This window comes from Episyrphus balteatus, chromosome 3, assembly GCF_945859705.1.
Source record: "Episyrphus balteatus chromosome 3, idEpiBalt1.1, whole genome shotgun sequence".
Lineage (NCBI taxonomy): Eukaryota > Metazoa > Arthropoda > Insecta > Diptera > Syrphidae > Episyrphus > Episyrphus balteatus.
Genome location: NC_079136.1, coordinates 65,618,840 through 65,645,292, shown reverse-complemented (window position 1 = coordinate 65,645,292; position 26,453 = coordinate 65,618,840). Strand labels below are relative to the sequence as shown.

At 31.4% G+C, this 26,453-nt stretch overlaps 3 protein-coding genes and 1 long non-coding RNA gene across 8 annotated transcripts; 2 read left to right on the top strand and 2 right to left on the bottom strand.

Moving 5' to 3' along the window:
* Positions 1 to 1,409: 1,409 nt before the first annotated feature.
* On the bottom strand, positions 1,410 to 2,004 carry LOC129914171 (histone H4). The gene is made up of 3 exons (XM_055993279.1): positions 1,955 to 2,004; positions 1,645 to 1,886; positions 1,410 to 1,569 (listed from the first exon to the last, which is right to left on the bottom strand). Exons 2-3 carry the CDS (start codon positions 1,822 to 1,824, stop codon positions 1,438 to 1,440), a joined length of 312 nt encoding a protein of 103 aa, XP_055849254.1. The 5' UTR covers positions 1,825 to 1,886; positions 1,955 to 2,004; the 3' UTR covers positions 1,410 to 1,437.
* Positions 2,005 to 3,064: 1,060 nt separating this feature from the next.
* On the top strand, positions 3,065 to 5,388 carry LOC129915847 (uncharacterized). 4 transcript variants are annotated; one of them, XR_008772379.1, is made up of 8 exons: positions 3,066 to 3,166; positions 3,260 to 3,398; positions 3,504 to 3,778; positions 3,837 to 4,318; positions 4,391 to 4,507; positions 4,565 to 4,976; positions 5,034 to 5,211; positions 5,267 to 5,388. It is a non-coding gene; the product is annotated as an uncharacterized LOC129915847 (long non-coding RNA). The 4 variants fall into 4 exon arrangements; XR_008772378.1 differs by having other exon boundaries at positions 3,260 to 3,414; XR_008772380.1 differs by having other exon boundaries at positions 3,065 to 3,166; positions 3,260 to 3,778; positions 4,370 to 4,507.
* A 324-nt stretch (positions 5,389 to 5,712) lies between these two features.
* LOC129915846 (TBC1 domain family member 31-like) lies at positions 5,713 to 7,306 on the bottom strand. 2 transcript variants are annotated; one of them, XM_055995537.1, is made up of 3 exons: positions 7,067 to 7,306; positions 5,893 to 6,909; positions 5,713 to 5,827 (listed from the first exon to the last, which is right to left on the bottom strand). In XM_055995537.1, exon 2 carries the CDS (start codon positions 6,816 to 6,818, stop codon positions 5,940 to 5,942), a length of 879 nt encoding a protein of 292 aa, XP_055851512.1. In that variant the 5' UTR covers positions 6,819 to 6,909; positions 7,067 to 7,306; the 3' UTR covers positions 5,713 to 5,827; positions 5,893 to 5,939. The 2 variants fall into 2 exon arrangements, with proteins under 2 accessions (XP_055851512.1, XP_055851511.1); XM_055995536.1 differs by having other exon boundaries at positions 7,008 to 7,305.
* A 3,331-nt stretch (positions 7,307 to 10,637) lies between these two features.
* Positions 10,638 to 25,418, top strand: LOC129914128 (activin receptor type-2A). The gene is made up of 9 exons (XM_055993198.1): positions 10,638 to 11,618; positions 16,466 to 16,639; positions 21,368 to 21,541; positions 21,608 to 21,750; positions 21,813 to 21,998; positions 22,063 to 22,402; positions 22,463 to 22,665; positions 22,730 to 22,822; positions 24,956 to 25,418. Exons 1-9 carry the CDS (start codon positions 11,570 to 11,572, stop codon positions 25,130 to 25,132), a joined length of 1,539 nt encoding a protein of 512 aa, XP_055849173.1. The 5' UTR covers positions 10,638 to 11,569; the 3' UTR covers positions 25,133 to 25,418.
* The last annotated feature ends 1,035 nt before the right edge of the window (positions 25,419 to 26,453 follow it).

Sequence of the window (26,453 nt, the reverse complement as noted above, 5' to 3'; positions counted from 1 at the left end):
CTTCATTTTCTAATTCTTCGCAACTTGATGGAACAGCAACAGGTTCAGTTCCATGAGTATAGTCATCGTTGACAGCACCCACACGTTTTAAAATTGATGTAATTTGCGCTTTATTAATGTTATTTTGTTGGGACTTGAAAATAAATTTCTTACTTCTGGGCTTGAGTTTTCGAAAATTACTTTTGAGTTCTGTAGGTGAGCAAGAAAACCAAACTCAAGCGATTAATTAAAGCTGTCCTCAGTTTGTTAAATTTTTCGACTGCTTAAAAAGAAATTTAAGAGCACCATCAGCTGTACACAAGTTAGACACAGAACGGCAAACAAGAGATTCAACTGTTTATTTATTGGAGCCAGTACTTCAATAATCTCATTTATTAAATCAAAATCTGTTTCTTCAAACCTTATAGGGTGATTGAGATCGATAAGCGATTTTTGAATGCTCTGTTTTAAAAGTCCAAAGCGTTCAATCATCGTAATAAGTCTATTCCACAATCAACTAGTAAGGAAAGTTCTTTCCATTTTTACATATTTTTTTTTGCAGAATTGTGTCTTTTTGTAGGTATGCGAATATTTAGCCACCAATCCCGAAAATCCCGGGATTGGAGAGCTATAATCCCGGAATTTTCGGGATCAAAAAATGGGCCGGGATCCCGAATCCCGGGATTGCAATCTCTAATCATAACACTCCCAAGCATAAGCATCTGCTTCAGACTAGTGATCCACGTGTAGGGTTCGCCGAGTTCATCTCAGAAATCGACAGCTGGCTCCTAGGTTTCGTATTGTTCCATTTCTGCAGCCAAGTGAATGCTGGGCCCTTGTTCTGTAACTATATCACGGGCGATAAATCTAAATCCTAATTTGTTTCAAATTCAGAATTTATGAATTAATAAATTATGATCTGGAACAAAATTTCTTTTATTTTAATGATATTTAATGGATTTTAAAGTCATTCAAATATTTACCTAGAATTCTAAGTAATATTTTCGGAACGAATTTGAACTTTCGCAGAAAATAAAAGTAAAAATCTTCTTGGTTCTTTTAGAAATCGTCGGCGTAAAGCAAAATTGTTCTAAGTCCTTAAGAAATCCTATGTACTTAGAACAATTTTGCTTTACGCCGACGAAATGTAACAAACCAGTAGTCTCCCTTACCTATTCCATGTAAATTCAAACAAAATTTCATTTACACAGAGTTACAATTAAATTTTATTTGAGAAAACAAAAAAAAAACGAAACATAAATTTTCTTTCACAAATTGGATACATTATAGAAATAATTAGTAAAATGGAATAATAAGGTTTTCAATATATTATAAAAAAAAAAAAAAAATCATCCAGCTTTTGGGTCTGCAACTCTTTTTAAAGAAGTTGTGACCAAGTCAATTATAATATAGCTGGGCTTTTTTGTTTATTATTTTTAATTCAAAAATTGAAGCAGCTTAGCCACCAAAACCGTACAAAGTACGTCCCTGGCGCTTCAAGGCATAAACTACGTCCATAGCTGTAACTGTCTTGCGCTTAGCGTGTTCAGTGTAAGTAACTGCATCACGAATAACGTTTTCAAGGAACACCTACGAGAAATGGGACACAGAAATAATTTCTCAATTAGAAAAAAAAATGCCGATTTCATAGAATTAGAAAATTACCTTCAAAACACCACGAGTTTCCTCATAAATTAGCCCAGATATACGCTTGACACCGCCACGACGAGCGAGACGACGAATTGCAGGCTTTGTTATACCCTGAATGTTATCACGCAAAACCTTCCTGTGACGCTTAGCGCCTCCTTTGCCTAAACCTTTTCCACCTTTACCGCGTCCAGTCATTGTTTAGATTGGTTTTTTTTTTTTTTTTTTATTGAATAAGTTAAAGAATAAAACTTTTGTGCCTAAAAAGGATATTAAAATTGTTTAATTTATTGTGAAATTTGAAGAAACTTTTTTGTGGTTTACTCACTTGACTTGTGTCGTCCTGAAATGTTTTCAGAAAATGGCGACGCAATTTGTTGAAGTTGAAAAGAAAAATCAACTGTTTTTCTTTTTTTTTTTATTGCATTTTCGTTTTCTTTGTCTGAGAAAAAGAGATGGATAGATTGATGGAAGATTTTGTTTTTCGATGATGCGATCCTGGTGGGGAATAGGATTAATGGAAAATGGCAGAGTTCAGCGAAAAATTAAGTGGGATACCTACTATGGAGTTTTTTACTTGCAAAATTTGGATTCAAATTGGTTTTACAACAAAGCTGCGTTTCTTTGGAAGCATTTATATACTGTTTAGTACTTAAAGCTACGAAAATTCCATACAAAAATAGCGCAACGAAATCGTAAACGAAAAATTTCGTTCTGCTTTTCGTTCCCAACAGCAAAGTCAGCTTCTGTAATTTAAAATCGCAGGTAAAAGCTTTTAAGGCTTGGCCACACCGAAGGGTACATGCGGTAGCGGTACGGGTACTTGTATGAAAAAAATTCAAAACTGACACATCAACGTTCAGATGTGGAATTTTTTTCATACAATTACCCGTACCGCTACCGTATGTACCCTTCGGTGTGGCCAAGCCTTTATAGAGCTTGTATACAGCTTTTTTTTTAATATTTGACATCTAGTCACAAAACTAGATGTCAAATTACTATTTCCCGCTGCCCTACCAAGCGGCGCCACCATAGCTTGAACCTGGTTCTGGCAGTCCATATATAATAGGTCAATGATTTAAGTGCTTATAAAAGTTTGAACTTGTTTAACAACTTTAAAAGGCGTTCCTTTGGAAATATTTATCTACTTTTTAGTACTTAAAACTACTTTGATCTACTTTGCTATACTGAAAAAGTAGTTCAAAGCAGCTTTAAGTACTAAAAAGTAGATAAATATTTCCAAAGGAACGCAGCTAATACAAAAAAATGCAAACACGCACCTTAAAAAGGCATGCAATGACAAAATGAACAACAAAAACAAACAAAAGACTCAAATGTAATTTTTCCGCATACAAATGCCCCCGGCCATTGACCTATTATATATGGACTGCCAGGACCAGGTTCAAGCTATGGTGGCGCCCCTTGGTAGGGTAGCGGGAAATAGTAATTTGACACCTAGTTTTGTGACTTTTGCTTGTCAAAAAAAAAAAAAAACAATTTAATTGTTTGCAAAAATTTTATGTTTCCCAAGAATAAAAAGGTAACAAAAAATTAAAAATATATTAATATATTCTTTTCACAATTTTATTCCAAGTTTTATAATTTAAATTTTTATTCTATTCTTTCATTTCAGAAAACCATTTGACAAAAATGGACAATCTCCTTGAAAAAAAAAACAATCGATTGCCCTTACTGCTAGCCATAAATTCACTTCCTTGCATTCCAGAAGAAGGAAGAATAAATTCAATAATTATTCCCTCAGCAGACCTATGGTGCAGAATGTGAAGAGTACCTACTTCAAAATAGTTTTCTCCACATCATGTTTTTTAACTTGCATTCTCCTTTAAATATTTTTCATTTTTTTACTTGAATTTCAGTTAAAAAGGAAACTTTCTTTGAATGTTCAGCTGGCATAGCTCATAAGTCATAACAAAATTGTTACCAAACTAGAAGCTGGCATGACTAAGCCCAATAAACAAACAATCTTGCCTATGTCAAAAATCAATGCTCTCTTCGTTAACCTCCCTGTGAGCAAAATCAAAGGTCTTGGGCTTTGATGTCTGTGAAAGACTAAAGAAGAATCAAGAATCTTGGAAATTTGTTGAATTTTTCTGAAGTTGAACTTTAAGAGGAAACTCGTCGGAAAAAATAGGTAAGTCATAATTTCTGAGATTCTCTTATAAAAATCCAAAATTCATTCCCTCTATTAGATTATGGTTGCACTTTATGTTCTCGCTTTTACTCGAAAAGCATTGGTTGCTGTAAAAAATTTCGGATGGATTTATTCTATTCTGCGACTTTCTTCTTTTCCAATTAAATTAAATATTCGTGGGAGCTCATAGCGAACAGCACCTTGTTTATTCAACCAAGTAAATCACATCGTCCTCTTTCCGGAACAATGTCGTCTAGTGGAAGATTTCTAAAAAATAGGGAAGTTCAAAATATTTTCTGTATCGAAATGAAAAAACCGATCCTGGATTCATCGACGAAAAAATTCTACTAATTATATCACAAAACCTGCACCGACTACATTAAGCAAATTGTTTTATTCCTACTCTTAAAAAAATCTTCATCCACCAATTCATTCATTAATTGTAAAACATTTTATTCCCATCGATTATTTTGTAGAACTGGAAGAAAATCATCAAGAAATTCAAGAAATATCTTCTCAGCTAGAAACTATTCGGAAGCTGTGAGTATACATAAGTTAAAATCAAAAAATTTAAAAAAAAATAAATATAAGATAATCTTAAATTTTTTTTAGAAACCTAAGTTTTATGGAAAAATTTATTAAAGACAAAGCTAAATCGAGGGCCACCCATTCGATGATTGATAATCTTGACATCATTAAAATGCACATTGTCAGTATTTCGGATATGAAGTAATAATTTTAAAATTTGTATTTAAAAATTTAGTCTCTAAACAAATTTATTTTCAGAAAAGAAACTCGAGAATTAGAAATGATTAACAATCATCACTTTAATTGCACTAACAAAACTATTCTAAATGATGCAGAAACAACGTTCTCAGCAACAAATGGAGCTTATTCTTTATGAAAATACAAAAGAAAAACTCAACCGAGCCTACAAGAGACTTGAGAATGTTAAAATGCTTACAAAAACTGTATCCGATGCACTTACGAATGCCGAACTCATATGGATAACTACACAATTGGATTTGGAAAAAAATCGTAACCGATTTAGTAACTCGGATGAATTAAATATGCAATGAAAATGTACAAAAGCTTGTTTGTATGAATATGAAAAGTTTGGAAGGCTTTTGAAATATGCTTTGAATGCATTGATAAATAAGAAACCTTATACGTCTGTTTTAGATTTAATCAATGAACTGTAAGTTTTCAATAATACTCGTATTTTGTATGATAAGCTTTAAAATGATATTTTTAGCAATCGAATTGAGAACATCTTGAAGCCTTATGTGTATGAAAGTCCTGTTAAATTGGCCATGTTCGAACAAATAAACTTACTCAAACCAATTTTCAATGCAAAAATGAATAAGAAACATTTTGAAATTGATTTTCGGCATTTGCGTTCTCAATTCCAGGAGAATATTCATGAAAAAATGGTACATTTTTTAATTTTGTTTAGACCATAAACTTTAAATTAATAATTTGTTTCAGAGCAATGATGCCTTGTTGCACAATGGTCAGTTGCTTTGGATTTGGTTTCTAACTGAACCAAAAAAATTACTAGATGCCGTTGCTGAGGTTCGAAAAGCAGCTTTTAAAGTACCAGTAATGACGGGAGTCAAATCACTTGGGGGTACAAAGAGAAAAGGAGGAGAATCAAGTATACCTTGAAATGTTATTGTAATATTTATTTATTTTTTTTAATAAAAGTTAGTTAATATAATAAATTGGAACTTACAATTTTTAGAATATTTCAATCATTTTTAAAGCATTTAATTAAGGGCTCAAATTTTGTATGACTTTGTTTTAAAAATATGTTTTTGTATTCTAATATTTTTTTGAAATATACAATTTAAAAGATATATAAATAAAATAAAAAATGCATGTTAAAAAAAAATTATATTTAAATCAGGAGCGCCATCGTTATGATTCGCATTTGAGTGCAGATTGAAATTCTCGTTCTAGATCTCTAATTGAAGATTCCACTTCACTTAAACCACGAGCCGATAACTTTCCATCATCTACTTGACTTTTTACATCATCTCGAAGTATCTTCAAATAAAAAAAGTTTATAGTTAAACTTAAAATCATGAAATTATATAGGTATAAATAATTACAAGTTCTAAGTCATTCTTAAGTTTTTTCTTTCCGTCATTGATTTTGTTTATCGTATTTCTAAACTATTCCTCATTGGTTGGTAATCGGCTTCACTTAAAATATCATCAATTTCATATTTATGTGAAATTAATTCCAAGTCCTGATCTTTGATGTGTTCTTCGGCTAATGTTAACTCGATTTCCATTGCCTCTTCATCTAGAATCTCAGAGAATCCATTTGATATAACCGACCAAGCATATTCTTTCGCTGTAACTTGAGTTTTGGAATAGAATTTCACCAACTGAGGATCAAAGTGATTTAGGATATTTTCACACATTCCCAAATAGTTTTGGGGCTCCAATGGATGAAACTCAAACCACAACTGGCATTGATTCGTTAGAATTGTAGCAATAATTTCAAAGCAAACAGTAAGACTGTTGGAGAAAATCTTCACAAATGGAAAGATGAATTCCGGGACAAAGTCACTTATGCCAAAGATCTTCGACCAATGACCAAGACATGAGAAAATTTTTATGAGATAACGCCTGGCTGTTGAATCTTTCAACTTTAGGCTGGCATTTAATGCAACAGCTGTTGAGTGAGTTCCCATTTTGACTATTTCTGAAAATTTTGACTTGTTGCAGGGTACATCGAGGAGAGCAGCCCAAATGAGCAACCGATATTTACTTGGATAGTGTCCGTATTCATTGTCAAAACAATTCACCGACAGAGCTTTTGGTTGGAACACGGCAGTTTGGCGTAGCATTTGAACACAGTTCTGGGCTGATTTAAGACAGTCAATCAATGCGCTAACATTATAAATGTTGCCCTCTCCTGTGTGCCTTATCGTGCTTAGGAACTCTTTATCTTTGGATAGAGCAACCCTAAAACAGTCTGTGGGCTCTATTATCGACATCAATCGTCTGGCAAAAAAGTATGTTGTCATTATTTTTGGGAAAGATCCAGGAGCTGTCTAGTTTGCGGGGCATTTGGCCCTTCTTCCATCCAACACGATTCCATAGGTGATAAATTTGCATCTGAAAAAAAAAAAACAAAAAGGAAAAAATTATTTGGGCTGAACGATTTAATTCTAATTTTTAATAACTTTCAAATATTAATGAATTTAAATAAAAACCTTTTTCCATAATGATTCATTGCACATTTTTCTTAGCACAAACATTTTAAAATACATACTTTTTTTCTGAAAACTGAAAGAATTCTTCGTTCTTCCAATACGTCAAAAAGTAGACTTCAAAAAAGACAGATGCTACTGATTTGTACAGCAAACAAAATGTAGATGGCCATAGTTTCTATGCACAAAAATGGTAGTTCAAGCGATCTGCCGGAAGATGTCGCTACGCTAACTGAGTTCTATTTACCGCTTTCTTCCACAGGCGCTAGTAATGATTGAACCACGTTTTCAAAAATTTTGTATGGAAACGAGGAGGAACTGGCAGTCCATATATAATAGGTCAATGCCCCCGGCAATTGTTTGTGTGTGAAAAAGAAGTGGAGAATTTTAAATTTCGTTGTATCGAACAGAGCGTATTGCAGAACGAAAAGTTGAACGAAATTTTTTGTTGAAGCCTAGTACGCTGCTGATGCGAAACGAAAAATTTTCAAGTCTCCAAAGTCGAAATTAAAAAAAAATTTAAAATCAAGAAAAATCAACAGAAAATAATTTTTAAAGCTAGAAATAAATGAATTAAAAGTGAAAAACCGTCAACACTGCTCTTGGAGTCAAGAAAAATGCACAGAATAGTAAAAAATAAGTGACAAATGCATGAAAACTCTCCAATTTTTCGCTAGAGCTGAGTACTGAAAAACGAAATTTTCCGTTTAGGATTTCGTTAACGAAATTTTGTATGGAAAATTTAGTTTCGCTTCAGCTGCGTACTAGGCCTATGTCTCAAATATAAGTTAATGAATATAATCTTTTTATTCAATTGTGTAACTGATTTTTAAACGATGCATTCACAAAAAGATTGTATTCCTTTACAACCCTGCATATAATGGACCTTAAACCAGTGCTAAACCTCAGTTTTCTTATCGATTTAAAGGCTTAAGGCTTGGCCACACCGGAGGGTACGCGGTAGCGAAACGGGTAGCGGCAACGATATTTGTATTAAAAAAATTCCACACCCGAACGTTGATGTGTCAGTTTGGAATTTTTTCCATACAAATACCCGTACCGTTACCTGTACCTCTACCGCGTACCCTCCGGTGTGGCCAAGCCTTTAGCCACACCGAAGGGTACATGCGGTAGCGGTACGGGTAATTGTATGAAAAAAATTACACATCTCTGAACGTTGATGTGTCAGTTTGGAATTTTTTTCATACAAGTACCCGTACCGTTCGCTAGCGCATGTACTTCGGTATGGCCAAGCCTTTAAGAAGATAAAAGTTTCTGAACCACGGATTAAATATTGGTACAACTGGCCATTATATCTACTTATTTTATCGGTTAGTTCTGTACTTCAACGTTTGCTGGGTTTATTCTTTTGTTAAAGTCCAGTATGCAGATCGCGCTAAACTAAATTTTATCTTGACAATTTTTATCTCTACACGCGTTCGCTAAAAGCCAAGATAAATTTAAATTTAAAAATAACGGCTGAATCACAGTTTCATTTACTTATACCAGCTTACATTTTACGGGGTTTTTAGAATGGTTTGCTAAGAGAGTTGATGGTATTATACTACTCTTCGATGCTCAAAAATTGGATATTTCTGACGAATTCCGTCGAGCTATCGAGGCTCTGAGAGGACACGACTATTAAATCCGTATTATACTCAACAAAGCTGATATGATTGACCACCAGCAGTTGATAAGGGTTTATGGAGCATTGATGCAACGATTTGATTAAACGTGCCCGCTTAGCAAAGGCTTATCCCAACTAACATTTCAGCTTCGGTTAAGGTATTACAAAAGCTACAATTCAGCTTCTTTTAAACTTTAGTAAGGTTGTTGGGCATGGAAAAAGGAGAACGTTATACAAGTTTGACCGTCTATAAGGATTTTAAACGAAGCTTTACCGAAGCTCTATCGAAGCTTTGAGATTTGACAGATAGCTTCGGAAGAGCTTGTATAGCTCTTTAATACATGTCTTATCGAAATTAAAAAAACAATTACAAAAACAAAAAAGAATTCTTTTTTAACTGGTTTTTATTTGATTTTAAATCATGAATTTTATCTTTTGACCTGAAATTATATATATTATTCCATTAGTTTTTAGTCGATCTATTGATAATAATTTTAAAAGTATATAATTTTTTTACCACACCCAGGAATCGAACTTCGTACCTACTTGGTGGCAGTCCGCCACTCAACCCACTCGGCCATCCTAGTATATTCATTAATGAAATCAAAAACTTAACCAGTTCAAATAGCAGAAATGTCAAAAAAAAAATGTCTGAGCTAAATTATTCAATGTCAAAACCAAAAAGTGTCCGAGCTAGATTATTCAATATCAAAACCAAAAATCTAATACTAACTTGGTAATTTCTGTAAAGCTTCTATAAATTCACTAAGCAGGCTTTTCCGAAAAACAATCTTTTTTCTTTTAAGTTTCTTTAACAGTATTTAAACAACTTATTAGAAGTTGTTAAACAAGTTCAAACTTCTATAAGCAATTAAATTCTGAAGCAAGCTCAATACAAGCTGTATAAAAAGTAGTACCTGCGAGATCTCAATTTATAGAAGCTGTTGTGCTAGTTGGGTATGCTTATATGATCGCCGAGCTGAGGAAAGACATGCCTTCGATGTTTGGAAAGGATAGCAAAAAGAAAGATTTGATTAAGAATCTGGAACAAATTTATGATAGGTTACAGCGAGAACATCAAATATCACCTGGAGACTTTCCAGATATGAAAAAAATGCAAGAACACCTCCAACATCAAGATGTAATTAGTTTTTGAAGATTTTGTTTTCAGTTTAAAAAAAAAAAATTAAATTCTTTTTTTTATTTTTTTTTTTATTTTATTTTGTCATTTCAAACGTCAGTTTTGACGTTTCTAAACAAATTCTAAACAATTTATGGTTTGGTAGCACAGATTTAAAACTCTTCAAAAAGTTAAGCCCAAAGAATTCTCCGGGCTAAGCAACTAAGCCCAAGGGGCTAAAGTGTTGTTGTATTTAACATGTAAATTGCTTAGCCCCGACTGCGTTTTTTTTGTCCAGTTAAGACCGGTGGTAATAAAAAACACACCTAATATAACATTACATATTTTTTTTACCTGCAGAATACCTTTTTTACGCTCTCATTTTGTTTTATTCCTCTTCTTTTATATATTTCAAGGTTTTTTTTGCCTCTTATTCCTTGCAGCAACAACAACAACCACAAAAATGTCTAAATTTATCTGTGAAAAAATGCGCTGAGCATTATTTCGCGAGCTAAATTGAGTGGAGACTTTTTGTAAAAGTAGTAGATGAGAATTCGAATTTAGCGCGTGAACTGCGTACTACCTGGCTAAAAATCCTCACTAAAATTTATCTTTGGAGGAAATTTGTATGAAAGATAAATTTTAGCGCGATCTGCGTACTAGGCTTAAAAAAAAAACCTTTTCTATTTGCTAAAAAAAAAAATATTAAGAAAATACAAAAACAAAATAAATCCTACCAAGTGCAAACATACCCTTAAAACGTCAATCCATTCACCGTACCCCAAGGCACCTCATCGCTATTTGCACGCGATCCATTCCGTCATCGCACCAAAAAAAAAAAACCCACTGTCGCAACACAACGCTTGTATAAAAATAAAAAAGAATCCAAAATGTCCCCTTATAACTAAATTCGAAAGAAGAAAGTATCTGAAAAGTAATCACGGACGAAAATTTTCAACTCAAAACTCAATAAAAATTTAATAAATTCCATCAAAATTATCTACAAAACATAAAAAACTATTTAATAAATAGAAAAATGTTAAAAACAAAGACGATAATTCAGTGTGAAACTGTGAAAAAATAAAAATTCTTTAGTGAATCCCTCCTCCCAGTGCAGAGGAGAAGTGCTCTAGGGAATGTTTTTGTTTTTATTTTTTTTTTCTTCATGATTTTTTCGATGTGACTGAGAACAAAAGAAAAAAAAAAAACTTTTTTCTTCCACACAAATCAAAATCAAACATATTTCAAAATAAATTTGTATTTAAATTTGAAAGAAATTGCAAAAAAAAAAAAGTTGGATTCAAATCAACATGTTATTGACTAAAACAGATCCTACAAAAAGTCATCATCTTTTTCTTTGCCATCCACAAATAAATCCAATAGAAGCAAAGAAAAATTATAAATAGATTTTTTTTCCTAACTTTTGTCTTGTCTGTTGTTACTGCTGCCATCTGTTTTGGGAAGAAGAAGAGTGGCCACAAAAAAGCTGGACAGAGCTAAAGTATCTCGAACGCCCACTCAATCTTGATTCCATAAAGAAAGTTTAATCCGAGTTTAAATTAAGATCGAAATCAAATCAAATTCGAATTGAATCTAAGAAAAATTTGTACCCGCGCGCTTTTGACCTGCTGCCCTTTTTTTTATTCATATTATATCCATTTTGCTATATTTCCTTACGTTTTCTTTGTATCGTCGTCGTTTGGGTCGAAAAAACATAAATTCTTGATATCTACTCTGCGCGAGTTGTAACTCCAAGTTTGTTGATTTTTTTGTTTTTTTTTTTTGTTGTAAAAAAAAGGAAAACTAGGAGGAAAAAAAATGGGAAAAATCGATTGCCTGGTTGTAATGCTGTTGTTGGTGTTTGTGGGTAAGTAGTATTTAGTATAGAGGATTTTTTTTACATTATATGGAATTTATTGCGCCCAATGGGCTTTCTTTTTGTGCTGCTGCTAACTGCTGAGCTGAGCAGAGTGGCAAAGTGATTTTAACAGTGGTTAAAATTAAGAATCTAGGTGGATAAAATTATTATTTTTATTGTTAACGACCCATCAGGTCATTATCTTAAGTTTAAATTTTCGACATTTCTATGTTAACTTGGCTAAAAATATTAATTCTCAAATTAAGTTGAGAATAAAACATTTATATTACAAAGTTATTCTTTTAAAGTGGAGTGCCGTAGGAGCATTCCATGAAAAATGATAGTTTTTTGCTTAGAAAAAAAAAAAGAATAATAGATGGGATCTATTGCAATGAAACATGATTGGAGCCTCTACCATCACGATTATAAAAAAGTGAATCCTGAAAGGATAAAACCTATCTACCCCACAGATATTGCGAAGTCTAAGATATCTAACTTCGTTCGTCTCAGACTTGGACATACTGTTGCCTCTCATCAACACCTTCTCACAAAAAGCAACCCTTTAATTTGTGACTCCTGCAATACAACTCTGGATTTAGTACACATCTTAGAAAACTGCTCTTTAACAACCCCCATCATACAAAAGTTATTTAAAAATAAAAACTCCTATGAGATATTAAAAGACCCTATATGTACCAATATTGAGCTTATCGCTGAATTGTTAGCTTCTACTAATATTTTGATTTAATTAATAAATGACCATAGAACCAATAGTCTCCCCAGCTAGGTTCGTCAAACTTTTTACTTACAATATAGGTACTATAGGGCAAGTTTAGGATTCAATTTTACATGACATTACGATGATGGAGAATGCCAAAAAAGTGGGTCCGGCAATTCTGTCTGTCTGTCCGTCTGTAAGTACCTGGAGCTGCAGCCTAAACTAATGGAGCGATTTTCTTCAAACTTGGTAGTAAGCAGTTTTTGGTGATTCCCTAGAGGAGAAATTGAAATTTTTTTTTTTATGACCAAAACTTACGGTACCTGCCACATAACGGAAATAGAAAAGTACATTTTTATCGAAAACGACTCTAACGATTTTGATTAAAATTTTTGTGTATAGTATAATACATAAGATACTTTCGAAATAAAAAAAAAAAATTTTTTACCGTTATTAACGGTACCTGTCATAGAACGTTTTTTTTATCTATGAATATCTCGTACAAGACTAACCCGATTTCAACGAAAATTTTTATACAAAAGCGTTCAACTAAATATAATTAAAAAAGTAGTATTAAGATTTTAGAAAATTTTCAAAAAACACATTTTGGGATTTTTAAAAAATATTTGAAATTTTTTTTTTTGAAAAATCAATTTTTTGAAAACGGGTTTGTGAAAAATTTTGAAATTTCGTTTTTATATGTAAATTAATTTTTTCTTCAAAATGGCATATCAACTTTTTTTTTTTTAATTTTAGAAATTGTTTATATATAAGAAATTATTTATTTTAAACGGCTCTAACGATTTTGGAAAATTTTTTTCTAAAAATTCCTTTTTATACAAGAAATAAACTGACATACTTGTTTTTTTTTTTTGTAAAAGATCATTTAAAACGGTGTTTAATTCATTATAAAAAACAGATTTTATTTTTTATTTTTTTTTATTTTCCCTAATTTTCTTGAATAAAAAGCTGTGACATTAAAGTCACTTTAAGCATTAGAGCAAGTACGTGCGACCCCAGTCGTGCAATTTATTTATATTATCATGTAATTTTAATTATATGTTAATAAAGTATAGTAATAATAATAATAATAGTATTGCAATGTAATGAATGACCCTGAACTTTGCAGACAATTTAATTGCTGGTCTTTGGATTTCTGCCACTGCCGTTAAACTCGATCGATTTTCAAAAACTTAACGGCAATCGCTTTGTCTCAATAAATACTCGATACTCCATTTTTATTTTTTTTTTTTATTTAACGTTTTTACAAAGTTTCGGCCAAAAGAGTCAGTATAAAGGCCCAACTATAATAGACGGACGGCAACGGAAGCTAATGTCACAACCTTTCTTTCCGATTGTCATAATTGTTTTAACAGAACGCAAGCATTATTATTTCAAGTTGTTTTGGTTTCGAGAATTCATGTTTCATTTTTTTTCATACTTACAAAAATTAAATAGAAAAAACACATTTTAATCGATTAAGATTTATTTTGTATGATAATTAATTTTGGTGTACCAGAGAAATCAGCAATGATACCTAAACAAAATAGTTATCCTATTTAGGGTTTTCGTTTCCAGGCATTTCATATTCTTGGCAGTGGTGGGCAGAAATTTATCACACTAAGAGCCGATTTTTCAATCTTCTAATAAACAGTCAGTTAACTGTTCGACGTATAAAGTTATCAGGCTCATAAACAACCAGATAACAACATTGAATTTTTCAATCAAGAATAATTTATTCTACAGAATAACAAAAAATAATTGTCAAATTCAAAAATATTCAAAATTAAACGTCGTTTTTATTTATAATTGTTTTTGTTTTCTTGTGTTCCTCTGAATTTTTTGTCAAAATTCTTTCAAAGTAGCTTTGACAATTGAAACAAAATTTGTGTGGAAATTATTCCTTAGAATAATTTTTATTCATCTCTGAAAGAAGCAGATAGTTTTATTCCTAGGAATAGCTATATCTGCCTGTTGAAAAAATGATTTTTGCTATATCTGAGGAATAAGTACTAACTGACTGTTTAACTGACTATTGAAAAATTGGCCCTAAATCTTTTTTATAATATTTTAAATAAGTTTATTTGATAAAATAGAAAAAAACTTATAAATGTTTTGTGAAACACACAAAACTGAATTCACTTAACTTTCATTATAAGTTTTTTCTTTTTTGAGAAATGTCAAATTTGCGGACTCAAATTGAGAAAGGAAAGTCCGAAAACAAAACTAAACGAAACCGAGCAATCCGCTATTATGGCTGTGACATCTGATTTGCATGTATTTGGGAATTTTCGTACGTCAACGTACGCACTTTTCCGACTATTATAGTTGGGCCTAAATGCTCCAAAAAATTTCGTCTAAAGCTAGAACTATGTACATCGAAACACAAAAGCAAAAAAAAGTATAAAAAGCAAACAAAAGTACAAAATAACAAAAACAAATTTATTTGATAAATTTGAAACTTTTTTGTACTTTTTCCACTTTGTGTTTCTATGTAGTTCAGGCTTAAAACTTCAGATTTCTGCCACTGCCGTAAAACTCAATTGATTTTTTGAGACAAGTAACTATTAACTATTTGTCAAGACTTAATAAGTGTTTTCGAACTTAACTCCCAAAACTTTTCATTAAGTTTTATCTAAAAATAAACGCTTAAACTTGTTTGTTTAAATGTCGTTTACGCCAAAATTTCATCTATGTACGTTACGATGAAAAGCCCCCGGAAAGCATAAAATTTGTCAAAATCTAGGAATCCAGGGAAAGTCAATGAACCTGTATAACGAGTGTTGGACTGCATTACTAAAAGCTCAAATAACAAAGTTTAAAAAGAAATTTACCGCTCTCGATTAAACAATTTTTAACCACAATTTACTGAAAAATTAGTACCACTGAGTCATTCCATATCAAAACGTGCAATCGAAATTGCTGTCTCATTTTAGATTTTGCTCAAACTTTGTGCGGATGCTTTCTAAGACAGTAAGGAAGTAAACCTATGGTGATTTAATTTCAATTTGTGTCGCTCGACCGCTACCCGCATTCGAACTTTTGGAAAATGTAACTTTTATGTTATTACAATTTTGCTTCTGAAAACTTTTCTATCAAAAATATCTACTTGTTTGAAACGATATTTTAAAGCTTATAAATAATAGTTTTTGAGTAAATATTAAAAAATTATGTATCATTGGCTGTGTTCCTTTGGGCTCAGCAAAGTACTTTTTAGTACTTCTGAATCCATTCAAAGACATTTTTTCTATAGAAGAAATGGAGTTGAATACAACCAGAAGTACTTAGCAGTAGATACTTAAGGCCAAAGGAACACAGCTATTCATTCTACAGTTGAAAACAATTTTTGAAAATCTGGTAATTTTACTAATGGCGTTTTTAATTTTTGTAACTATTAAACATTTTTCTATATGCTATTAAAAACACACTTCCAAAGTTTATATAAAAATTCATTGACTTTCTCTTGATTCCGAAGTATAAATCTTACGGCACTCCACTATTATACATTTTTGGAATATTAAATCAATTTAAGGACATTTTGTTGAAATATTACTTTACCTTGAAATAAGAAAACCCCAACAAAATCTTTCTCATACATTGATTTTTATTTTCAACTTAGAATTAACTATCAGAAATAAACAAACTTGAACTAGAATCATATAAATAAAAAATATCCTCATCTGTAGTTGGTGAAGTCTCTTCAGGATTTTCTAAGAGGCTAATCACTGCAGGAGAAACAGAAAGTGTTGATAACTGCTTTTTTGTTTTTGGTTACTGTCCAAATGTGGAACAAATCTTCCATACTTCAGAATTTTCTTGTATAATTATTCTCTATAAAATTTGCAATATTTGTACTACACAATTTACAATACAACATACATTTTAATTCGCCACCCCCACCAACTCTCGACAGTTAAAAAAACTAAAAAAAAAATGTATTACAAATAAAATCACAAAAATCACACATTATATACATATTATTATATATAGTTTAAGCATTTTATTTTACTGTTATGCTCAACAAAAAAAAATATTAAAAAAAAAAATTGTCCACCTAGATTAATTTTTTGAACCACTGTGCGCTTGGTAGTAAGTTTGAATTTATATGAGTTTCTTTCCCCTTTTTTTCACCTTGCAGCTCAAACTGTATGCGGATCAATAATAAACAGCCCCAAAGTTGAATGCGAGCAATACAATGAAAGGAATTGCACCAGATCACCAACACAATGTACACCAGTTGTGGAAACATGTAAAATCGACTCGGATAAATCACCAAGTTGTTATGTCCTTTGGTCGACAGATCCTGCCACAGGTATGTCTTATGTTCATTTCTATATGTTCTATTTTTTGTCTATATTTTGAAGGGATTTCAATTAAAATTATGTGGGGTAGGTATCACTTAAGTGGTGTTAGTGGGTTGGTTAGGGTGGTTTTGATAGCACCTGCTGCGTTTTAAAAAACCTTTCCCAACATACATAGGTACCTACCCCTTAAACAAAAAAAGTAAAAAAAAAAAATAAAATAAAACCACCGCAGGTTACTGTAACTTTGATGAGTTGCATTGTTCTTGTTCTTCGAGTTTACTTGAGGGACTTAACATGCATCTATATCTGTGTGTGCAACTACTGTTTGTATTATCGACCCACTTGCCTGGTTTTTTTTTTGTATATTTTTTGTCCTTCTAGAAGCAAGAAATTTTATGAGTTACATGAGGGAATGAATGTTCTTGAAACATTGAAACAGAGAAAATCTAATAATGCTGTTTTGCATTGCACTAATTTGCAAACAAAGCATAAATTTACATACATATTTTTACATAATGAACTCTGATATTTTGTTGGTATAATTACTGATTTGATTTTTTTTTTAAGAAGTTTTAGAAGAAACGTTATAGGAAAATATGTACCTGGATTATTGCAAAACTACCCAGTTTCATTTTCTGTTAAAGGTTTATGTAAAATATATTAAACTTAACAAAAAGAGCGTTTTGGTTTATTGAAGTGGTGACATATGATAACCGAAAATCAATTTAAACGCTTTAGTTTAGACCCAGAAACTGTGAATTCTAACTTGAATCTCGATTTGAATAAATTGATATCAGATCTCTATACCATTAAATTTTTAGATGAAATCCGAATTATCTCAAGCCTATGTTCGCTAATTAAAACTCTCGAATTTAGTTGAACGTTCGATTCATTATAAGTACCTAAGGCAATAAAATGGGTCATATGCATACAAAACAGGTAATGCTTTTACTCTAAAATTTGTAAAGTATGAACTTTTTTATCCACATTGTGTGCATGTCAAACCTAGTTTATACTTATAAATTTCATATTGCTATTTTTTATGCATACGGGCCAATGTTTTGAAATTTGTACAGTATAGTAAAAAATTGCGCCAACTGCGAAGTATAAGTATGGTGACTATCCGTCCCGGATTTCCCGGGACTGTCCCGTATTTTAATAGCTTGACAGGTGTAGGTGTTCCCTTTTTTTTTATTTGCCCTGTTCTTATCCCAAACTAACACGTTCTCCGATTTTGATTTTTTCCTTTTAAACAACAGAAACTAGAAGACAGTGGTTGAATATAAACAGCCTGCACTGCACACATTTAAAAAAAAAGTATTAGTTTTACAAACCCTGTATCGAGTTTTCAGTCCGTTTTCCAGGTTTTTAAAGCTTTCAGGAGTCAGAAATGGAAGGCTTAATTGCCCATAAAATGGCAGCCGAAATGCTTCTCATTAGAGAAAATCTAGTACTATCATCTACTCATGCTTTTCTTCCCGAGTAGATACGATTTGTATTGAATTCGTTGAAAGTGCGTTCCATTGAAAATCGCTAGTAAACTACTAGTAGTACTTTGCCACCTCGCAAATGAACAGGGCTAATATTCGTCTTTTTTATCTCCATGTCAGTATAATGTTAAAAAATCATAACCAAATACATACAGTGGCGACATAGTTAATAGCACATGTACTCAAAAATGTCTGTAGTGAAAGTTTTTCGCACTTTTATTTATGAAGAAGTAAGAACAAAGAAATATTTGATTAATTAAAAAAAAATAGGTATATTGAATTCTAACAAAAAATAACAACAAAATCATTAATATAATTCAAGTTTTTCTAGGACAAAATAAATAGCACACTTCATAAACGCAAAACCAAAATAACATAAATTTTAACACAATTATAAAAAAATAACTAGTATTTGGTTGGGCAACACTTATTGTAAATCACAGCATAACATCGGCGGTTAATTAGATGAAACAAGTACTGAGTACCAAGCTCGTCGAAATTCCTGCTAAAGTTTGTCCAAATTTGAAGTATCAAGTCTATTAATCACTTTTTCCACGTCACTCTATAAGTTCTCAAGAGAATTTAGATCTGGGGACTGGCCTGGAAATTCCATAACACCAATTTTTTGGGCGGATAGCCATTGTTTCAGACTTAGTCGTATGTTTAGGATTGTTATCCTGTTGAGATGTCCACTTTAAAGGCATTTCTTCCTCAATATACGGTAGCATTGTGTCCCTTAGGATTTTCTTGTATTTAAGGTGGTCCATAATCTATCCGATGAAGTGGTCTCACACCATGCCAAGAAAAACATCCCCAAACAAAAAACTAGACCCACCTTGTTTTAATGTCTTTATGTTATTTTTCGGGTCACATTCCAATTGCCCCACGTGGGTAATTTCCATATGGAGCCTAAGAGACATTTCCAAATGCCTTTAAAATGGACAATTCAACAGGATAACGATCCTAAACATTGGACTAAGTCTGTGAAAAACTTAATATTTAGTGATAAATTACATTATTTGTAAGCGTTTTTTCAAGCTGAAAAAAAAAACTAAACCAAACATTGTTTAAGTTGTGCAATCTACCAAATATTGAAACACGTTTTGAGTACCCTTTCTTAGGCAGTTTTCAGACCATTAAAAGAGACATAAATGCTAATATTGACCTGAAAGAAGTTACTTTGATTCCACTTTTGAAAATTATAAACCAATATAGAAAATTATGGTATACTCTACTGTAGGTATAAAACTACTCTATAAAGAGCAGTACAGTACACATTACACAATTAGATCAAAAAAACAAACTGCGTAAGTTATTTTGCGACGAACTAACAATAATCTAAGATTATACATTTTCCCTTTTTACAAGAATAAACTTTCTTCCAGCATTGAAACGAAAGTAAAAAAAAAAAAAAACAAAACAGGCAAGTAGGTCGATTCTAAATATAACAACACACAAATACAACCGAGATCCTCAAGTAAACTTACATAATCTCTTAGAGGAATAATGCATCTCGTCAATGAAGTAGGAAGTAGGTAGGCTGCAAAAGTTCTTGTGAGTTAATACAAAAAAACTGTAAAAGGGTGCATATAGTTGGTTAAGGGTTAACGCAACCAACTAACACTTAAGTTCGATTCACACAACCTACAATAATTTGTGTATTCAATAATCCACAAATGAAAGTGATGATGTATGTAGATTAAATTGTAAGACGATTAGTTTATGATTAGAAGAATTAAATGTGTTTTATGCTAAACTTAAGTACAGATTACTTGTATGTAGCATGAACAATGACTTCGAGCGACATTGGAAACTTAGGTTGCTTCGAAGGTTGTTGCAAATTATTTTGTTTTCAAGTATTTAAGATAGAACACCCCGTGAGGTTTTTTTTTAAATTTTAGACCTTTTGTATATCATAATTGAAAATACATTGAAAATTTTATAAACATTATAGTCGATTGGATTGATAACCAAAATGTGAGTATGCAGTTTTATAGCCTTATGCGTTCTAATAACGAATTCAAAAGTCTGGCAGCTTCAAATCGCAGCCTTATTCATGGTTTTCGGGAGATTAAATATCGCGAGTTTTCCAATTAATTTGAGTGGCTAAATTAACACAAATTCACATTCTTAATATAAACATTGATGCTTTGACATTTACCCTAAGCTTGAATACCTCAATATCAATAGAACTCCAGATATAAGCTCTTTAATTTTTAATTTGTTTTTTGTTTGTTTGTTTTTTTTTTTTTTTTTTTAATTCAGAACTTTCCAAAATAGAGCTGATATGGCTGAATAAAAAAGCTTATATTTTGAGTTTTATTTTTTAATCATCGTCAAGATTGATGTCTTCAAGCATAGGGAAAATAAAAGAGACAAATTTAGCCGACTCACATTAATGTAAAACTCGCGAAATTTTTATCCTGAAAACCTTATAAGGCTGCAATTTAAAGCTGCCAAACTTTTGAATTTGTTATAAGAACGCATAAGGCTTTAAGACTACATACTCACGTTTTCGTTATCACTCCACTCTCAAAATTTGCTGTGGGCCAACAAAAAACAAAAACTAAGAAAGAGAATTCAAATGTTATCTAGGAAAAAAAAGTTGTGTTGTGTTGTTTAGTGGAGAGGTTAGCTCTGGATAAGTTAATCAGTTAAATATACCGCTTCTATAAATCCTCGAGTAAGTCACTAAGTTTTGGGGTTTAATTTCCAAATCAAAGTTACTTCAATTTTTCTTTTTCGAAAACATTATGATGACATTTTTTTAACTTTTTTGTTAACATTAGTAAAAGTTGCAAATTTGTTTTTCAAATTTAAAGTCTTCTGTAGCCAATTGGATTCTTTTATTAAATAAGGTGTTTTGGTCTTTTAAAATCGAATTTATGAAAAATCTAAATTAAAATAAAAATAATTAAAAGCTTTAGTAATAGTCATCAGCAATTCTGTAAGCAATGGTGACTTCTTAGAGCAGTTCGAAATTGTATTAATTTGCTGTCTCAATTAATTGCGTTTCTAACTTACTGTATTAGGGTAAGGGTATTACGAAGGACTAAGTTTCGGGAGAATGGTCATTCAGGTTTTAGTTCAATTTAGTTGTTACACTACTCTATCGATATATTCATACGCTGGTTGGTTTTATTTTCTCAAAATGCCGCAATAACTTTATTTTGTTCTCTTGTATAATATTGTTTTTTATTCTGCAACAAACATAATTTTCATTACATTTCTTTCTATTACTTTCAGCTGAAGTAAAAATTACAATGAAAGGCTGCTTCACTGACAGCCATGAGTGCAATCAAACAGAGTGCATCTCAACGGCTGAGCCCCGTAACAATATGAACTTTTGCTGTTGTAAAGGTTCACTTTGTAATAGAGATCACAAATGGATCCCTACGTCAACAGAGGCAACAACTCAAGGTATAAACTGATTTAAAATATCCCACATCCAAATATTGTATTAATATTAATATCTTTTCTCTTCAGTTCCAAAAGAGAAAACATCAGACGAAAATTTCTTATACGTTTTACTAGCCATTGTGATTCTATCGGTTCTTATTGGTATCTTCCTTACCGGATTATTTGTCTACAAAAAACGAAAACAGGGAATGTTTAATGAAATACCAAGTGTACGCAAAATACTTGAAAAAAGAAATTCAAACCATTTTGATGCTTTTCTTTTTCTGTTTAGATCGAAGCTGAAGTAACAAGTTCATCGCCGTGTCTAGCAGTCCGACCAATAGAATTGCTCGAACTCAAAGCAAGAGGGCGATTTGGTGATGTTTGGCAAGGAAAACTTCGCAACGAAGATGTAGCTGTTAAAATATTCTCAATGCAAGAAAAAGATTCATGGAATACAGAAATAGAAATTTATAAAGTAAATAGTTTATATGAGCTTAAGTTTAAGTCAAAGCTTTATTTGTTTATTTTTTTTATAAAAGCTTCCACGCATGAAACATCCGAACGTCTTAGAATTCCTTGGTGGTGAGAAACACTTGGAAAAAATTAAACCTGAATTATGGCTAATAACAGTATATCATACAAATGGATCACTTTGTGATTACTTGAAAGCTCATACTCTTACCTGGGCTGAACTATGTAAAATAGCCGAATCTATGGCAAGAGGATTAATGCATTTGCACGAGGAAATCTTGCCAACAAAAACAGAAGGTCTTAAGCCAGCCATTGCCCACCGAGACTTCAAGTCGAAAAATGTTTTGCTAAAAAGCGATTTGACTGCATGCGTTGCAGATTTTGGTTTAGCTATGATTTTCCAACCAGGTTAGTATAAAACTTCCATAGTTGACTGATAGAAAGTCTATAAAAAAAATGTTTGTTTAGGAAAATCTTGTGGAGATACACACGGCCAAGTTGGCACTAGACGTTATATGGCACCTGAAGTACTCGAAGGTGCTATAAATTTCAATCGAGATGCGTTTTTACGTATCGATGTTTATGCATGCGGCTTGGTTCTGTGGGAAATGGTATCAAGGTGCGATGTTAATGGACCTGCTGCAGAATATGCTCTGCCATTTGAAGCTGAGGTAATTTTAAAAATATTAAAAATTCTTTTTTTGTATTCTAAGTTTTGTATTTTTATTTTAACAGCTTGGCCAGCGGCCGTCACTTGAAGAAGTTCAAGACAAAGTTGTTGGGAAGAAACTACGTCCCCGCATTTTGGATTCTTGGAGATTACACCCAGTGAGTAATTGAATTTAGTTTTTAAAATTCAAAAAAAAATTATGGAGATTACAGTACTCATACCTAAAGACCACAATTTTTTCACGAAAAGATCAAAACTTAAAAAAAGGGAGTTTCATTTTCTTCTTGATTTTATCTATGTTAAAACCCTAGTGATGGAATTTTGCATGAACTCTTATAACTACTCATTTTCAATACAAATGAACTTAACCCTTTCGGTACCAGCATGCATTATTGTTCTATAAAAAGTTATTTTCTCAGTTGTCCGACTTTTTTTGGTGGTCGTAGGCAATGAGTAGTTTCTGTGATATAGAGCTTCAAAAAACATATAATTTCGTACAGAGAAGACAAATAAGTTTGTGGTGTAGGTATACAAAATAATCGAAAATTTGATGTTTTTCATTCCGAACGTGGCAAACGACCGTTCTGGTTAAATTTATATTGAACACTAAGGCCGTGTGTGAATTGCGTTAAATAGTTAACACCGTGTAAAATTTTTGACACTATTGAGGTGAATAAAAAATTTTCAGCTGTTAAAAATTTATTGGGCTCTGGGACCTGGTTAAATTTGAGTTAAATTTTGTTTGCAGATGGTTTTGTTTGGGCAGAAAAAAGGCAGACAAAATTTTAAACAATAATCCATACAGCTGAAATTTTTTTTATTAACCTCAATAGTGTCAAACAAAAAACGGAGTTAACTATTTAACGCAATTCACACACGGCCTAAACATCTCTTCTCTTTCCTTTATTCGGATCTGTTATGATCTCGATCGCGAGCGAGGGGATCATAACTCTCCACGTTTCTTCTTCAAAATAGTGATCCGCCTGTGGGATTCGCAACATTAAACTGCTGACTATTGTAAAATCTTGAAACTTGGTAGAATTGTAATGCTGGTAGCTTAATTATAGAAACATAATCCTACCACCTGATCCCGACAAAAAGTTGAGACCACTTCGATATAAAATGTATGTTTTTTTAATAATACACTTAAATGTTACTTAAAAACCAAATCTGTACACTTGCTTATACCATCGATTTCTACAATCTTCTTTTTAAGTATTCTTAGAATGCCGATCGAGATTGAGTAAGAAGATTTTTTGTTATATTTGTCTGATATTATTGTATAGAATTTGCGAAACAGTATTAAAACAAAAAAAAAAAAAAACATTATAAGATTTATTTAATTTCGTTTTTTTCCATTTTCCTTTTTTACATATTATTTTGACGGTCAGTCTGTGTATGTATGAATACCACAAGTAAACACGGCATTTTGAATAAAAAATACCATGAGTAACATGATTCATTTTAGAAAATATCATTTTTACTTGCTCTATAGGGCATGTATTGGTTTCGTGTCAAAATAAAAATTCGAGGTTTTAATCAAAACTAACATTACGATGATGGAGAAATCCAAAAAAATTGTTTTCGTCATAACGTTCGTCGGGCTGTGCGTCGGTGCGTCCATCTGTACAAGTAGCTACACCCTAAAAGGGTGGACGGATTTTCCTGAAATTTGAAACGGATGATTTTTTTCGCAGTTTCCAAAGTTGTTTTTTTTTCTTGTAGTATCTTCTTTAGAAAGTGTACCTACCTACCATAAAAATTGATTTATTGCAATTTTCTCGAAAACGGGTCTAACAATTTTTAATAAATTCAATATACACAATGCTGTAACTAATGCAAACAAAACTGCGTGTTTACATTTTCTCAAAAATTGCGAATTATAGAATTATGGTACATATTTCCTTTTTTAAACCTGCGATGTTGGCTCTTCCCCTAAATCGTTAATAGAGTTAAACCAATTTTGTTTAAAATTTATGTATGAAGGATTTTCTAAATAATGAGAGTTAATGGTTATTTGTTTTTAGTTAACTTAAAGGTACTTAAACTACAAGAGCAAGTTCGTGCTACCTAGTCGTGCATTTTATTTTAAACTCTTGGGCTTTAATAAATAGATACCGTCCTAGGCATTTATTTTAAGAGCCACTTTGCAATAGAGCAAGTCAGTTGGTGCTCATAATCTAAGTTTATATTTCAAATCTAAGCTAATACATAGTTAATTAAATGTTATATATTTTTTAAAAATTATTTTCCTTTGAAACATTTGTATAAAATTCTAAAATTATTTTCAGGGTCTAAGTGTCATCTGTGACACAATGGAAGAATGCTGGGATCATGATGCAGAAGCGCGACTTTCTTCATCGTGTGTTATGGAACGTTTTACCCAGTTTAATAAATACCCGCAAATGCCACTTTTAATAGAGACTAACAGTGACACCACAATAAAAGATACGACGAATTGTTTATAGAATTCAATGATACATCAAATAAGATTTTAGATGTTCGTGTTTTAGTGAAACATAAAAAAAAACAAGAATCAAAATCAAAATTAATAATACACATAGTTTCATGTAAGTAGATCCATACCCTTAGATTTATCGCACATCCGTTTTTGGTGTACAGAACTAAAGATTTTATCTTTAAACATAAAAAAAAAAAAAAAAAAAAACATATTTGTGTAATAAATGCGCGTACATTTTAGGTAGCTATAAATAATTTAGAATTCATAAAAAAAATTATATAAAACAAAAAACAGACATTGTTGACAATTTCAAAAAAAAATATGTTGACAATCGAATTCGTGTAAGTTGTTATTCATAAATTACGACGACTGATTTGAACATTGATTTTATTATAAATGTTCAAAATTAATAAAAAATTAACAAAATAACAAGAAAACAAAAAAAAACATACATATTAATAAAAATAGGTAACCGAGTATACTTTAATGAGAAAAAAAAAGCAAAACAAAAAAATATTATTATTTTTTTTTTTTCGTATTAACAATTAAGTTTTAAAGCCAATTTATTAGTTTTGAGAAATATTATTTATAGGAATGTTTTTTTTTTTTTTTTGTAATTTTTTGTTCTTGTTTTTCTTTTTGATTTATAAAAAAAAATGCAACTCAATTTTTTTGAGTTAATCTCTTTTAGTATTGTTTATTTTTTTTTTCTTAATTTTTTGTGCTTTATTATATTTTATATATTTATTTATGTAAAGCTTTTATAGTTTAGTAACAGCTTCAACATATTATACATAATAGATATGTCTAGTCATAAATACTAAACAAAATAAAAAGAAAATTGTATTAATTCAAAAACGATCACACCCTACCACGAATTATATTCTGATTGGAATTATGTAAATAATCGCTCACAGAATCCATTCTTAGTTTTTCAGTGGAAATTAACTGGAATATAAGATCTTTTTTTTGAAGAGGTTTGAGACATAATTCTGATTCCGATGAAATTCATAGCACTTAAAAATGTTTGTAAATGAAGTGATAATTTTGTGAGCATACTTATGTATAGAGATTAAAAAATGATGAAAATGTGGTCTTCCAAAAATTATAATAAAATCCTCTTTAATATATTCCGACCAGTGAAAAATTAATAATCACCTTAATAAAAATCACAAGTTGTGACTTTGGGGATAACCATTAGTGGCGAAGAGAAGAATAGAGCTAAGATGAAGTTCATATTAAAGCTTGCACCTTTTTCTTATTAATATGATAATACGAATACAAGTTATAGTTAATTTTATATAACAAAATTCAAACATCATATAAAC

What these genes read in the sequence shown, in the direction of transcription:
- LOC129914171 (XM_055993279.1), bottom strand. Translation starts at nt 1,824, where the DNA reads ATGACTGGACGCGGTAAAGGTGGAAAAGGTTTAGGCAAAGGAGGCGCT. An exon ending in AAACTCGTGGTGTTTTGAAG is followed by an intron (nt 1,570 to 1,644) that starts GTAATTTTCTAA and finishes CATTTCTCGTAG; the next exon opens with GTGTTCCTTGAAAACGTTAT.
- LOC129915846 (XM_055995537.1), bottom strand. Translation starts at nt 6,818, where the DNA reads ATGACAACATACTTTTTTGCCAGACGATTGATGTCGATAATAGAGCCC.
- LOC129914128 (XM_055993198.1), top strand. Translation starts at nt 11,570, where the DNA reads ATGGGAAAAATCGATTGCCTGGTTGTAATGCTGTTGTTGGTGTTTGTG. An exon ending in TGTTTAATGAAATACCAAGT is followed by an intron (nt 21,751 to 21,812) that starts GTACGCAAAATA and finishes TTTTCTGTTTAG; the next exon opens with ATCGAAGCTGAAGTAACAAG. An exon ending in CAGAAATAGAAATTTATAAA is followed by an intron (nt 21,999 to 22,062) that starts GTAAATAGTTTA and finishes TTTTTATAAAAG; the next exon opens with CTTCCACGCATGAAACATCC.